The 15766-nt window shown below is 43.7% G+C and overlaps 1 protein-coding gene across 5 annotated transcripts in view; it reads left to right on the top strand.

Moving 5' to 3' along the window:
* The window catches only part of smarca2 (SWI/SNF related, matrix associated, actin dependent regulator of chromatin, subfamily a, member 2), a 63107-nt gene extending 48403 nt beyond the window's left edge, over positions 1–14704 (top strand). For all 5 annotated transcript variants that reach the window (XM_060053873.1, XM_060053872.1, XM_060053876.1 and 2 more), the window contains 6 exons: positions 1298–1542; positions 6511–6616; positions 8431–8532; positions 9280–9412; positions 9965–10080; positions 13351–14704. In XM_060053873.1, coding sequence (XP_059909856.1) covers positions 1298–1542; positions 6511–6616; positions 8431–8532; positions 9280–9412; positions 9965–10080; positions 13351–13386 — 738 coding nt within the window. In that variant the 3' untranslated portion in view covers positions 13387–14704. The remainder of the gene's footprint in view (positions 1–1297; positions 1543–6510; positions 6617–8430; positions 8533–9279; positions 9413–9964; positions 10081–13350) is intronic.
* The last annotated feature ends 1062 nt before the right edge of the window (positions 14705–15766 follow it).

Here is a 15766-nt window from a genome sequence, read left to right on the forward strand (position 1 = left end):
TAAAATTAATTGAACCTCTGTGCATTCTACTCTACCTGCTAGCATAAATACCACGTACGTGCTGTTGAGAGAAGGTCAGTGGGTTTCAGATCCACTCCTGGCCCAAGGCCGGCTCTGTAGTATATTGACAACAGACAGCAGAAGGTTAGAGTGTGTGTTTGATCTGTGTGTGAAACAATTGGTCCCAATGGATGGCGCTGCGATTCGTGCAACGGTGCCAGTTCTGATATGTTCAAACTCCAAGCCCATCAAGCGTTTGACACAAACTTTGACTGAGAATCAATGGAACCCGTCAGTCCAAACTAAAACACATCTGTCTGCATCTGTCCCGCCTGCCCCGAAAATAATACTTCCGTTTTCATCCTGATGAAAGTCACACCAGCGATTGTATATGACGTAAGAAGTGCACATCGACCCAACCCATCGACCCAACCGACCAGAAGTCGACAGCCATTATGCCAAGCAAGCCTTGGAGCAGAGCAGAGCAGCACTAGGACACAAATGATGAATCCATAAATTAATATTCTTTAATTTTAGCCTACTTTTTCAGCACGATCCAGTCCTCCCAGCTGATCCCCTTGGAGGTGACAGCCAGGCATTGGCAGGCTACATCGCACCTGTGTCCTCATTAAACAAGGCTTAGGTGTTCGAGCGTGCACAACAGGGTGTCCGACGTAACAGTTTCCTATACCGCCGAATGTGAGGATCGCTTGGTTAGCCTGAGTATATTGCATGTATCACATTATTTTTTTCTTTCTTTGTAGATGGAGAATGACTCAATATATATATGTATTGTAATGATCCTGCCTGAATATTGTTGTTCAGCCATTTTCTATACCTTTGGAGAGGAAGATTTGTAAACAAAAGTGGCCCATTCTTTCTGGATAGATTAAATTCCACCATGTATTGCATAATATGTAATTCAAAATATGTATTATATATTTTGTATTCATTGAATTCAAGCTTATTGACGATGAGGATGAGGCTTTTCTATCCAAGTTTCAAGTGGTTGAAATGAAAAAGTTAACAAAATGAATTTGCCCGGCTATAATGCCTTAACATTTCTGAGCATCTGCACTGTGCTTTGAGGGCTGTCAAAGGCCTCTGGGTATTTTATTTTATTTTTGTGCTCAGGATAACTCTTTCACTCGTCCTCCCTGCCAGCTCTTCTTCTACAGTTTGTCATTTCTCCTAACTGCTCTTGTCTCCTCAACTCGTCAGGAGATGGTTTTTGTGGCAGGAGCTAAGTAGGGCTCAGCATGTTCATTCCCCCCGGGTGTTTCCCCTCTGCTCCCAGGCTGTGGAGGACGGAAACCTGGAGGAGATGGAGGAGGAAATCCGCCTGAAGAAGCACAAGAGGAAGAGACGTCAGGACAGAGGCTCCACCAGCCGGGCCGAGAGCGGTGGCGGCGGCGGCGGAGGGTCCTCCAAGGGCAAGAAGAAACGCGGCCGCCCGCCGGTGGAGAAGCTGACCCCGAATCCCCCCAAACTCACCAAGCAGATGAACGCTGTGGTCGACACCGTCATCAACTACCGAGACGGGTGAGGAGGGGTTCTTGTGTGTTTATTTATGTCTTCCTTAGTATTGTTTTTCGTTTCCTGACACGAAGAAAATCTTTTTTTTTTTATTGGTTTAATTTAACAGGGACAGTGTACATTAATTAACATTCCTGTAAATGCACCAGAGTTAGCCAGAAGGCTATTTTCCATCTGTTGTCCCTTACAGCACCTAGTCTCTCCAGGCGGTCTCCCATCCAAGTACTCACCAGGCCCGACCCTGCGGGCGTGTTCAGGGTGGTATGGCTGTTATTAGTCATCAATTAGTTATTGATGTAATAAGGATAACTATTTTGCCGAGGCTCGTTATGATTGGCGGATTTTTTTGTGGAATAATATCCCTTTAAATTAATGTTATTTGGAAACAGACTTTGAATAAAGGAAAGTGGTTGTCATCACGGCTTCGCGAATACACAGCATTTTAAAAGGAACCCACTATTGACCTTACCAACAAATTGCAAGTTGTCAACTGCCTTCGGACCAGAGAAGAAACTCTTAACCTAAACGGATGGCCATTTCCTAGAAAACCTCCCATATGTGTGACTGCTCTGCTCCTGTATGGTCCTTTAACACATGATGTATGTGTGACTGCTCTGCTCATGTATGGTCCTTTAACACATTGTATTATGTGTTGCGGCTCTGCCTCTGTATGGTCCGTTAACATATTACGTGTGTGTTGCTTCTCTGCTTTTGTATGGCCCGTGAACACATTACGTGCGTGTCTGGGTTTGTTGGTTATCTAACCATGGCAGAGTTCACACGGTTGGAAATTACTAAAATATGTGCTGTCTGCATGGAGTTGTTGCCCGGAATGTGCTTTTTAAACTCCAAAACTCCAAATTCTTTGCTTTTTCTGTTCCTCACCAGAGCATCTCACCCGTAGATGCTCACTCAAACCCTGTTTTTTCCTATCAACTTGGGCCTGGGACAGATTCAGAACTTTCCGTTGCAGCAATTACGAAATATACTAATTCCGTTGAAACTCCAGCCCTTTCCTATCATAGGAGTTTCAACCTTGGATTGGAATGAATGATTACAGAATGGAATAAAAAACAGGGAGAGGGAGAAATTGCACAGACTTGATATAACCTTAATGTGTTACAGAAGATAATGGCCAGATCAAAAAGCCCAAGCGAGAAACGGTCGATACATTTACAAACATCACGAACAAGATTGTCAAAGTGTGCGATTTCTCACACACAGACATGATTGCTTTCAGAGCGCTGATTGATTCACACGCCATTAGGAGAGACTTTAGTTAATCCAAGCCTTTATTTCTTTTTCATTTCAATTTACTCTTGACTCATCCAAGAAAGCCACCAATTGTTGCTGTTCCCAAAAGTGCCAGTTGCTCTAAAAGGCCGGGCCTCCTAGCAATCCATACCTCAGCAATACGAAAGACAATCTTCCTCAAAGCCATTCACCGTTGTCCGTCGGGGTCGTAGAGGCACTTCAATCGATGCGAGTGCAGGTCATCAAGTCATTTGATATATTGACAGCGCTGAAACAAGCAGTTTGGCATGGCTCTCCAGCTACAATCTAAAGAAAAACCTGTGAGTCTGCTCACCATTCATTCCATCACACACATCAAGAACTCAAGAGGAAGTATGCCCGCAGTCCTCCCCTTGTTGGCTCCGGGGCCGCTCCAGGGGTTTTCTGAACGGGTCCCACGCATGGTCGCTAAGGGGGCAGAGCATTTGTCTCCACGTTAGACAGCCCCCCCTGTAACAGCTGAGCGGAGGAGTGTGTGTGTGTGTGTGTGTGTCCTTGGCTGCGGCTGCGGCTCGTCGATTATAAAAGCCCCTGCCATGCCGGTGACAACCCCCCGCTCAGCTTTCTTTTGTGGCCCACCTCCGGACATCATTACAGCAGTCCTGTCCACCGGCTTACCCCCCCCGCCCCCCCCTCAAATCGGCTTTCTTAGTCATATCGCCTCATTTAAAACCGCCCCCCCCCCCAACACGCCCACATTCTAGTAATGATCTCACTGACATGATCACATCATCTTCGGCCAGATGATAGAAGCCTATTTGTCTGTGGACAGTCACTGTGTCTCTTCTTTGTGTTTCTATCTGCTGCCTTTATTGTGGGACTACTAATCCTGGAGAGAAGTCTCTATCTGTGATGCTGGGCTAATTGCCACGCTCTCCGTGCGTGCTCGGCCAGCTGCGATATAGCTGTCATTCTGGCAAGAGAGGATCTCCTTTTGAGTTGCATCTGGAGGAATTTAGTTTTCAATCTTTTGCTTCAGCTCCAGGGCTTTTGTTCTGAGGCTGTAATCGCTGGGGTGTCAGCCGCACAGAAGGGGTGACTTGACATTTAAATAATAGTTTTTCTTTTTTGTAGTCGTGTTCAGGCTTTCAGTGGCTGGCAGGATCCTTTTATTATCCATCAGAACTGTTACGCACTGCATGGCTACATGGCTGTATCCCTGGATTTAATTATAGCAATCGGTTTGTATATTTGACGTTATGCGATATGATATGTATTGGAACCATTAGAATTGTCATCATTATATTATAAGTGAAACGTCACGGAAACGGCTTTAACTGCAGCGAAATAACAGTGGTAAACAAACATTATACTCAGAGATAAGAGCATATGGGTTCATTCCTTTGACAAGAAACTTTGACAATATTCAACCAACAATATATCTCAATATAGTCCGATAGACGTTTTATTGTTCACCCTAATGAAATGTCTGAAATCCAACACTGGGAGCAGCTCTAGGAACCTATTTTATACTCTCTAAAGGGATCGTTCTGAAATGAACGTGTTTTTTTCTCTATATTCTGGCGGCCCCATCTGACGCATAACAAACTAGCCAAGTCGACAGCCATGCCATGCGACTTGGCTGGCTTAAAATTATCAAAGTACTCCGGCATCTTAGGAGGTTAAGTGTTAATAAAAGCACAAAGAAAAGGTTTTCAATCATGTAAAATGTGACGGGTTCATTTCATTTCCTTTCCTCTGTGTGCACTTCGTTGTGCCAGATGCCAGAAAAAGCCTTATTGTTTGAGTGTTAGATCTGGGCTTTTTCATAAGAGCCATTATGTTATTATTACAACCTTGCTGTCACTAGGAAACCCACAGTCCAACTCCTTATCAAAGGCGCTCCTCTCAATCCATATCAACCACACATATGTTTATATGTGAGCCAATATAAATGTACTGTGGATACATTTCATGTATCATGATTATTGCAAAGTCAGAAATCACCGCGATTCGGAGTCATCGCTAGCTGTTCGGATGTGCTCCTATTGAGGATCAGAGAATTCACCCGAGTTGAGTATTATTTATTTGAGGAAACTGCAAAAATAGCAGCAAAGTCCCCCAAGAACAACACCTAGAACTACAACACCTTTCTGATCATGCTTCAAAGCCACCACCATCATACCGGCCCATAGCACTCCATCATGATGAGCTGCTTTGAAAGGTTGGTCATGGCCCATATAACATCCAGTCTCCCCACTACAATTCAAGTTTGCATACCCTCCCAAACGTTCCACTGATGATGCCATAGCAACAGCACTCCACCTATGCCTCGCTCTCCTGGAAAACAAAAACAGTTACGTGCAGATGCTGTTCATCGACTTCAACGCATTCATCCCCGACACCTGTGGGATAAACTCGGCGCAATAGGCATCAGCACCCCACTATGCAACTGATTACTGGACTTTCTTACCGACAGACCACAGACATGCCGCTTTCACACCAAAAAGAACCGAGAGCCAGTTCCGGGCTGGTGCTAGGGCCAGTTCCAAACTGGTTCCAGCCTTACCCCAGTTAAGAACCGGTTGGTTTCACACCGGCGAGAGCCAGCCACGGAGCCGGCGAGAGCAACGTCATGACGTCACTGCAAACGTTTGCTTACGTCTCCGCTTTACCAGCAACCCTCGCAGTTTCAAACAACAAGAACAATGGTGGAACTTTTTCTGGACCTCGGCAGAAGACCAAAATCCAAGGAGACAGGTTGTCTCCTCCACGGTCCACTGCGATTTTGTCTTAGCGTCCATCGTTCACTTCGGTGATTTAAAAATGCCGCCCTTCGTTGGTCTTCCTGGGATAACCCCGCCCCCTGCCCCCTGCGTAAAAGCGGTTCTCGTTCTAGCCCAGCTCTAAAGTGGGGCCAGAGTTGAACCGGTTTTTAGGGGCCGGAGCCGGTTCTTTGGCGGTGTGAAACCAAAGCCCTGGCCCTAGCTCCGAACTGGCCCGGAACCGGCCCCGATTTTGCGGCGGTGTGAAAGGGGCAACAGTAAGAGTTTGCAAAAACTCCTCAGAGACCACCATCTTGAACATCGGGGTCCCTCAGGGATGTGTGTTGAGCCCTCTGTTGAACCACATCATCAAGTTCACAGAAGACACAACCGTGGTGGGTCTCATCAGCGACGACGACACCTCGGCCTGCAGAGGCTTAACTTATCAACTGGTGTGACAACTGTCAACAAAACAAAAATAATTTAAAATTAAAATTAAATTTCTGTTGTCTTTGTGCAATATTATGTCATATGTTGTGTGTTAAAAATATTACTTGCACATTTGGAGTCTGGGGAAATGCAATTTCGCAACTTACTTGTTGCATGGTCTGATTGACGATAAAGTTCACTTTGACTTTGACTTTCCAAGAAATGCTGACATAAAACCTTTTCCCTGTGTGGTATTTCAGAGAAAAGGGAATGAGTCAGAGCCTGTTCAATGTTATTCGTCTTGTTGCAATTGAAACCGTTATTTTATCGGTGTTTATCAGAAAGACGTCAAAATAGTTATTTGGAGGAAAGATTATGGTTAATTAAAAACAAATGCCCTGACATTGGTGAGAAAGGCCGTTATTAAAAAGGGATGATCTGTTTCTAGAAGTTGACATTCAAGCATGGGTAAAGATGTGGTTTGCTTGGAAATAAGGTATGTGGAAGGTTCCAGCACTTGACATTGTACGTGGTGACTGTCTCACAGGTCAGGAAGACAACTCAGTGAGGTTTTCGTTCAACTGCCGTCCAAGAAGGAGCTTCCGGAGTACTACGAGCTGATCAGAAAACCGGTGGACTTCAAGAAGATCAAGGTGCGTTCAAGGCCAGCGTAACTTCTAACGCTGGGAATACGATAGTAATTATGATAATCTGTCTGAGCATCCAGTGAATTTGTTAAATTTTGCTGGTGTAAAATACAATCTGTCCTTCCAACACCCTGACATGGTGGCAAGAGCGGTTTCTTTCACTGAGAATAATTGTAAGTATTAAAAGGGACATATTATGAAAACAACACTTTTCCTGGGATTTTATGGTGTTGTTTTGGGTCTCTGGTGCTCCCACACGCACACAAACTTTGAAAAAGTCTGTTCATGATTTTTTGAGTGAGATATGCATTGCTGAAAGTACCCCGCCTACAGTTACCAAACGAGCGAGTCCGTTTCGGCACCCCCTCCTACGTAGGAAGGGGGTACACTTTAATATTACCTCCCACTTCCCCACTCCCCTCCAATCAGAGCATAGCTAAGATTTTGTGGACCACGGAGTAAAATCCCTTTCTCTGACGGACTTCCGCCGAGACTCTTCGCCGGAGCTGCCGGACTGCCGAAGCTTCGGCGGCAGTCCGGAGGAGGAGACATGGAGGAGAAAGAGATTGTACTCCCGGAGCTGAGCTGCCGGACTGCCACCGAAGTACCCCCCCGCCGTCGAAGCAGTCAGTCCGGCAGCTCCGGCGGTGTACTCCGGGAGCTGAACTGCCGCCGAAGCTTGCAGCTCCGGCGTGGGGAGCTCGGCGGCAGTCCGGCAGCTCAGCTCCCGGAGTGCAATCCCTTTGTCCTCCATGTCGCGGTTCATGGACTTCAGAGAGCGAAGGCCAAAGTTCCTTTCCCCCTCCTCATTCTTCTCAACCATGGCCGAGATATCCCGACTACGAGTCTTTACTTGTTGTGGAATTACCAGAGACGTCAGACGCAGACTTTATGATTCATAATATCATCCAAGGTGCACATAGCTTTTGGCCGTGATATTAGATATAATATTATATAAATACTAGTGCTGTCAAGCGATTAAAATATTTAATTTAATCGCATTAATGCCATAGTTAACTCAAGATTAATCGCGATTAATCACAAATGTTTTTTCTATGCTAAATATCCCTTAATTTCTTTGTCCCATTAATTTTTCTCATTTTAATGCTCTTATCAACATGGAGAAGTGCATCGGCTTGCCTTGTGCAAATGTTTTTTTATTGATAACAACATTGGCATATACTGATCAAAACAGGACGATAAGAAAAAAAGCCTATAGTGCAATTAAACGATGAACATACAAACATACTGCTTTGAACATAGCAGTCAGGCTACTGCTTCCTTTTTTTGAGCCAAAAAAAAAAAAATGGCGTTAATCGCGCGATAAAAAAATTAACGCCGTTAAAATTGGTTTGCGTTAACGCCGTTTATAACGCGTTTAACTGACAGCACTAATAAATACCCATATATAATACTATTATTATATTATATTATATTATATAGATATAGAGCTCCAGGAGTCCGCAAACTGCAACAATCCCTTAATCTCCATGCTGTGGTTCAGCATGACAGCTCATTGGTCAATGGACAGCAGCTCATTTGCATTAAAGCTACATGCACCAGAAACAGCGCATTCTGAAGGGACTGAAACAGAGGGGAATAGCGGTAGGCAAGTTTTTTTTTCCTAAAAGCTATTTCCAGCAAACAGCTTCAAAAACTTGTTTTCTGGAACTCCAATACTATGTTTACTTGTTGTGAAATCACCATAATATGTCTCCTTTAACCTTTTTAAAAAGGTTTCGTACGCAAGAAAGAAAAGTAGCTAAGTATACAATCATACAAACTTGAGAGCTGTGTTCGCGGGTGTTTTGCTCCAACAGGACCGCGTGAGGAACCACAAGTACCGGGGTGTGGGCGACCTGGAAAAGGACGTGATGCTGCTGTGTCACAACGCCCAGACCTTCAACCTGGAGGGCTCCCAGGTCAGGCCGCCGCTACGGCTCTCCTCCCCACCGCCGTGTGCAGACGTGTTGTTGTGTTGAAATCGTGTCGATTTCTTGATCGCACACAGCAGAGTTCAAATGGTTAACACAAAGGAATTCGCGAGTATGAAGGGGATAGTTCTTAAAACATCTTTTAACACAAGATTGTTTTTTTATTTCCATTTATCAGCCATTCTTGTCAAGGGGGACGAAGGGGGTGGATTACAAGGTTAGAAAGAAAAACAATAAAAACTGAAAATACTGGTCTAGCACCTTGCACCGACCGTTATTTAAACACCAAGGACAGGGATCAAGAGCAGGCCTTTAGGGCTAGGCGCCCCCCTATTAGCAGACCAACTCCACCTCCAGGGAGAGGGTCAAGAAGAGGCTGCCAGATCATGTACACTAATGGATCTCCCCTCTTTTTTAATGTGTCACTAAGAGCTAGGCGGATATCCTGCTCATGTGGTTAGGTGCAGGGAGACTCCCAACCAAGAGGAACTGGGCTCGATCCCCAATGTCCCCATCCTGCCTGTGTCTGAATCCGCTTGGTCCCCAGACCTCTTCCTTCCTGCCAAGACATCTTGTCATTTTCAACTCTTCATTAGCCGAGGGAAATAAATACTGTCGGACAATACATTAAAGGCTATAAAGAAAACTGTTTTCCCGCTTGTCACAGAGCCTCCATCGGGTAATCTTCTGTATGCAGAAATTCTTTTAATGAGAGTCTCCATCTGCCCTCTTCAGATCTACGAGGACTCCATCGTGCTTCAGTCGGTGTTCAGGAGCGCCAGGCAGAAGATCGTCAAGAAGGAGGAGAGTGAGGAAGAAAGCGATGAAGACGAGGACGACGAGGACGAGGAAGAATCAGAAGCAGAAGGTAGACAATGAACATAAATGGAAACCACTTTCCATACCTTACCACTATCTCCCAAAGTCCCCCCGCTGAGCCTCTCTTTACACACACACACACACACACACACGCACACACGCAAACACCAGCTAGCACACACACACACACGCATACACCTTCAAGCGCACACACACACACACACACACACGTATACACCTGCAAGCACACACACACACTAAAACATACATATTACAGACATTACCTCATTAAGATTCTGCGCTATAAAGAAAATATCTCTATCTCCTTGCCCTTATTCCTTCAGGACTCAAGTCTGGAGCTGTCAATCAAACGGCGGCGAGGTTTAATAGATGGCATTTAGGAACTCAGTGTTGGAATGAAAAACAACTTAATTCCCCTTATCAGTGCTATTTTCACCCTCTATACATAAGGATTGAAACGTTATAGGACCATATACATAACGCATGGGAACGAGCGAGGCCAGGCCATTACTTGGATCATTTGCATTCGCGTTTGGCTCCCATCACATGACGCTCCTCCTCTCCTGTGTCCCTCCCAAAGCCAAGTCGGCGCGCGTTAAGATCAAGCTGGCCAAGGACGAGGACGGGAAGAAGAGGCCGGGCCGCGGGAAGGCCAAGCCCGTGGTCAGCGACGACGACAGCGACCAGGACGACAATGTAGGTCGCCTCGCATCGCTGGCCCCTCTTTCCACACACAATCAGCACTGCGTCTTTCGCATGTGATAACTATCACTCGGTCCGTATGTGACGCACAGTGCCCCGTTTGTCCGAAATGACTCCTTGGTTTGTTTACGTTTCAGGGTAGGAGGTACGATGCACGCGGCATATTGCAAAATGCCAGAGAAAATAAAGTTGTTTTATTCCGATTTATCGTGGGAATACAAACCCAGCACCTGGTTGATAAGCCCCATATGTATGCTTATCGCGTGATAGAAGGTGGGTTGGAGGACACAATTTAAAATTCAAAGTCAAAGTTAGCTTTATTGTTCATTCCAAACTTTGTACGAGACAATTAGAGGAATTGAAATTGCGTGTGTCTCTAACCCACGGTGCAATAAGGAGAAAAGGGTCAAATCTGGTCAAATAAAATAATTTATATTTACAATAAATAAATTCTAAATACCGTATTTTCCGGACTATACGTCGCTCCCGAGTATTAGTCGCATCAGTCAAAAAATGCTCCATGACGAGGAAAAAAACATATATACGTCGCATCGGTGTATAAGTCGCATTTATTTTTAAACATTTAAACAAGAACGTTTAGTCTGGACGGAGAGACTGAATAAAATTGCAATAGCAATATAGGCTATATATAAACATAACAAGTGATATTCATCTCCTTGGCAACTACCTGGGCATGGAGACGCAACTGCACCGTTGATAAGCCCCGGCCAGCAGCATGCTGTTCAATGACCCATCTGTGGACTCGTTCCTCCAGCTCTGGCCATCGGGCTTTCAGCCCCCGGTTAGCTTTCTTTGTTTTTTTCATCGCAATTAGAGTTTCCTCGGCTTTTCGCCAGTCCCGGACAAGTTTTTCACTCACCCCAAACTTTCTTTCTGTTGCTCGATTGCCGTTTTCGGCTGCATACTTTATAATCTGCAGTTTAAATTGTGCAGTATAGCTTTTTCTTTTTGGCGGCATTTTATTTTGTGTTCTCTTTTGTTTTGTCTACGGTCTAGTTTATTTATAATTTATTCGGTGGTGCAGTAGGCTTGCAGCGTTCAGTTGTAGGCCTAATGAATGACGGTGCCATCTTGCGGCCGAAGATTATGTACGCACAATTTTGGCATATAAGTCGCTTCGAAATATAAGTCGCAGGGCAAGCCAAACTACAAAAAAAACGCGACTTATAGTCCGGAAAATACGGTAGTGCAAAATAATTCTGTATAGTGCAAAGGTATGTTAATGTTGAGCTCAATTGCATTTGAATTTCAGCATTGTCGTAAAAAATGGTTGATTAAGGTATTAGAAGTGCAATGCTTTTTTAGTTTTTGGTTTGAACTCGAAGAAAGTTTAAGCTTATTGTCGATTTGCAATAAGCTCAGTAGCTTATTGCAAATGTCTTTATCCTTGATAGAGCATCATTCATTTGCTAGGTATGTTCTCCTTTATTGACCCCAGCGAGCCCATCAGAATAGTACATCTGTCCTGTCCAGATAATCGAGGCTATCTTACGTTTTACAATGTTTGGCCCGTACGTCGTGAGATCACATCGCAATGACCGCCTCCAGGAGCATAGGAATGTTATTGGTAGTGATGGTGTTTTGGTCGTGGTTTGGTCGTTTAGCGTTAAAGCATTTGTTATTATACCCGAACAAAGTTTGGATTAGGCCAGATGATGGTAAGGTAAGGTATAGAAAGTGGTTTCAATTTATATTCATTCTCTACCTTCTGCTTCTTGTGTATCAGATGCATCTGATGTACAAGCCGTAAGGGCAGCACTCTTTCAACGTTCCTGTTGCTCGACCCCATATGGCTTAACTGTGATTGGCTGGCTGTGTAGATTCTGAGTTCTGCACGCCGCCAGCCGAGAAGGCCCTGAAGCCGTCCTACACAGCAGGAGACCTGCATGGCGAGCCCTACCTGCATACAGACGTGTTCCCATGTGTTGGCTTGGCTCCACGCTGAGCGTTACACAGGAAAAAACACATCAGTTTAAGATAACCGGATAGAGGGGAGTCCGTGGTAGTGTTCAAGAATCGGATGTCTTGAAAGCGCAGGCCTGCAGAAACTGGTGGGAGTGTTTGATTGCTCGAGGCTGCGAGGGTGTAACAAAGGAGTAATGGGACAACTCCTTTCCTATCACTATTACAATGGGTGGAAGCTATGGATGGTTTGAAGCAGCTTTTTGGGGACATATAGCCAGTGACGAATCACATGGACCAATTTCGGTAACCACACTCTAACACTGCTTACAGGTCCTTTAATGCATGTGTATATTACCCATGAACATTGACTGTGAAGCTTTGTCAATTGGTTGTTTTGCCTTGTCATAATGCGACATAATAGCATAAAATCCCAAAGGATGTAAGTGTACTGGGTACAGTAACGTATTCATGTACTGAAATCATCTGTAGTGAAAAAATATATATAATGTCTGGAAATGGTGGATGGTGGATGTCTGGCTACAATAGCCAGCCATCCACATTTTTATTTTTCTATTCATATTAGTAGACATAATTTTTTTTTAAGTAATTGTCATGTTTGTTGTGAGCTGGACCACCTTGCATTTACGTCGGCGATGTTTTTTCATCAGCCTTAGCCGATACGCCAATACCGATTTTCTTGAGCCGATATTTAGAGCCGATATTTAGAGCCGATACTGCTTTTGCTCCCTCAATCATAAAAATTACACTGATAACAAATGTTACAAGTCTCAATTAAAAAAAAGGAACATTTATTGAACTTCAATATAAAAAACAATATTTAACAAATAGTAAAAACAGGTGAGGTAGAACAAGTAAGAACAAGTAGATGAACAATATTGAACAAATATTAAAAACAGGTGAGGTAGAACAAGTAAAAAAAATAAAAAAACTTGTCGAAAAAAATATCGGCGAAAATCAGCCGCGTATCGGCCGATACCTATATGCGAACAAAACGCGAATATCGGCCGATAATATCGGCCGACCGATATATCGGTCGATCCCTACACCGCACCTCCATGCCAAGCATCAAGCTTCATCACAATGTTATGGATCTTTAATCTCCCTTTCCCTAGCTCTTGTCTCTGTCTCTCTCTCTCGCTCTCTCCATATGTCACAGAATCCTCGTTCCACTTGCGATTGTCAACGAGTGTCAATCTCTCTCGGTCTTTGACGTTTCCGTCTTCTCATCTTGTCCCAATGTGAGCGTGTGATCAACCTGTTTCTACATCCACCCTCCCTGGCCTCTCTTCAGCTGTCGTCTTTCTTCTCCCGCTGTAGGATCAGACGGACGGGAGCAAGAGTGAGGATGAGTGAGCAGGAGGAGGAGGAGGATGAAGATAAGTCATCACACCTATCAAACAAACAATTATACGTTGTTTAGCACGGTGGCTCCGACACCATTTGATGTTTTTTCCGGGGGATTCTCGACATCTGTTCCTGTTCGAGATTGGAGGCAAATGGAAAAGATATGCCATTGTGTCTTTTGTACATTTCAGATTGGAACAATTTAGTGATTGATCGAAAAAAAGACTAAAATTATATATTGAAAAAAGTTGATCTTTAAACACCAGCTTTTCTATTGTTACTGGATGCACTTTTTTGAATTGATAGAATGTGATCTTCTAAACACAAAACAAAGGATAAGAAGATATCTGAAGCCAATTTGGTTTGATAAGAAAACGTGTTATATTTTTATTTGGTCTTAAATCATGTTTTACCTATACCCGTGTGTATATTTTACATGGTCCTAATTGCGAACCATTTTGCCACTGACGTAGTCTTCCGAAGTGTTTTTATCCTTGGGGCAAAAACCAACAAAATCTATGTGCTTAATCTCGAATACCCTAACTTGTGCCTTATAAAACATAAAAAGTCGGAAAAAAAATGTCTCCTCACCTAACTCTACTGCAGTTGCTTTCCATAGAATGCAGTAACCTTTCATTTTAGTCACCCAGTTAATTAAACCTGCATCAAATGTACCTATACTTAGCTTGAGTTACTTTGCTGGTTCTGCGTTTAAAGTCCAGAACAGTTATTTTATTTTGAAATATGCAGTGGTAGACACTTGGCTAATAAGTCCCCTAAATGCTTGGCTTCCTTATGTTATAGTGCATGAACCAGTATTCTTTTAATGACATGCATAAGCTTTCGCTCGTTTCGGCTAATGTTTATTTTCAACAGTCGACTTCTAAATTCGCAGAAGATGTATCTCTGTAGAAACGGTGTTATCTAGCATGTGGAGAAAGGCAGTGTTGCTGCTTAGTATTTGAGTTCAGATGTTTAGGATTAATCAATTCTATTAACCGCATCTACAATTTTGCTTACAAGTATTTTGCCTATCACCCATTATTAATGCTTTAATCAAGATATTATTCTGCAGTATTTTTTGTTTGACATATAGTCAAAGTTGTTTACATTCAAAGCTCTTATAAAATTGATACAATCTTATACCCTCGATTTGTTTTACAATACAGGTATTGATTATATGCAAATATATATCCTTATGTATGTATTAAGAGTGCCAGCAAACTGAAACAGCCAACATTAGTGTAACTTACTATTTGCTTTGTTTGCACATAGTCTTTTTGGCAGAATTTCAGAGCCATGGGCAAATAAAAACATATTTTCAGCACATGACGTATCCTGTCTTGATGTTCTTCTCAGTATCAACATGTGACACACACAAAAACACACACACACACACACATATACACAGACACACACACACGCGCACACACACACAATCTGCATTAACAAGCTAAAAACATTTATTTTACAGAAGAATATGTTTCAGTTATGATAAATCGGAATAATCAGCAGATTATTTTTTTTAACATAAAGAAATGCGTACATACTCTCTCTTTCGCTCGCTCGCTCCCTCACTGACTTCCTAAACCAAAGAATGCCTCTGGGTTCTGGCCGTATCGGCCCTCAACAGATGGGCTTTTGTTGGAGGGCTGTGCTGATAGTCTGGGGGGATCCACACGCGGTTTGTGGGCGCCCCCCCTGCTCAGCAGAGTCTGCCCAGCTGCTGGGTCGCAGGGGGCTGCCAGCACCTCATGCATTCAAGACCGTCTAGTCTGCAGGGTGGGTTGTGTATTCTTTCGGATAAGGACGGGCCCAGGAGTTTCCAGACCCTCAACCTTCGAATGTGTGCGACGGGAATGAGCGATGTCCTCTTCTCCTTTCTTTGATGTCCCATCTCCTTTCTTTTGTGACCACTGCACAGACGAAGAACACTGGCTAAATATTCTAGGATTTAATCAACCACTATAGTAACCACTAAGTAATTGTATCGAGCGCCGTACCATGGCATTAAAATGACATGGTACAACATGCAATGCCATTTTATTGCATCTGTGTCAATGTCGTCAAAAATGACATTGTACATCATACAATGTCATTAAAATGACATTGTATGATAAACAATGTCATTTTTGACGACATTTGACAACGAACCTATCCGTCTCTTTTCATTTCAGGACATTGTACAACATACAATGTCATTTTAATGACATTGTTTGACACCACACACACAAATACCGTCACTCAAAAACGTCAAGAGTAAATCTATAAAAAAGAAAAGCAGGTCAATAGCGCTGTCTGCCTCCCGTCAGGCAGCGTGTGCTAAGGCATGTCAGGACGCTGGTGGCAAGGAGCAGGGAATGGCAGCGGTCAGCCTTCTCTTTAAGCC

Source organism: Gadus macrocephalus, chromosome 6 (assembly GCF_031168955.1).
Source record: "Gadus macrocephalus chromosome 6, ASM3116895v1".
NCBI classification, from domain to species: Eukaryota; Metazoa; Chordata; class Actinopteri; order Gadiformes; family Gadidae; genus Gadus; species Gadus macrocephalus.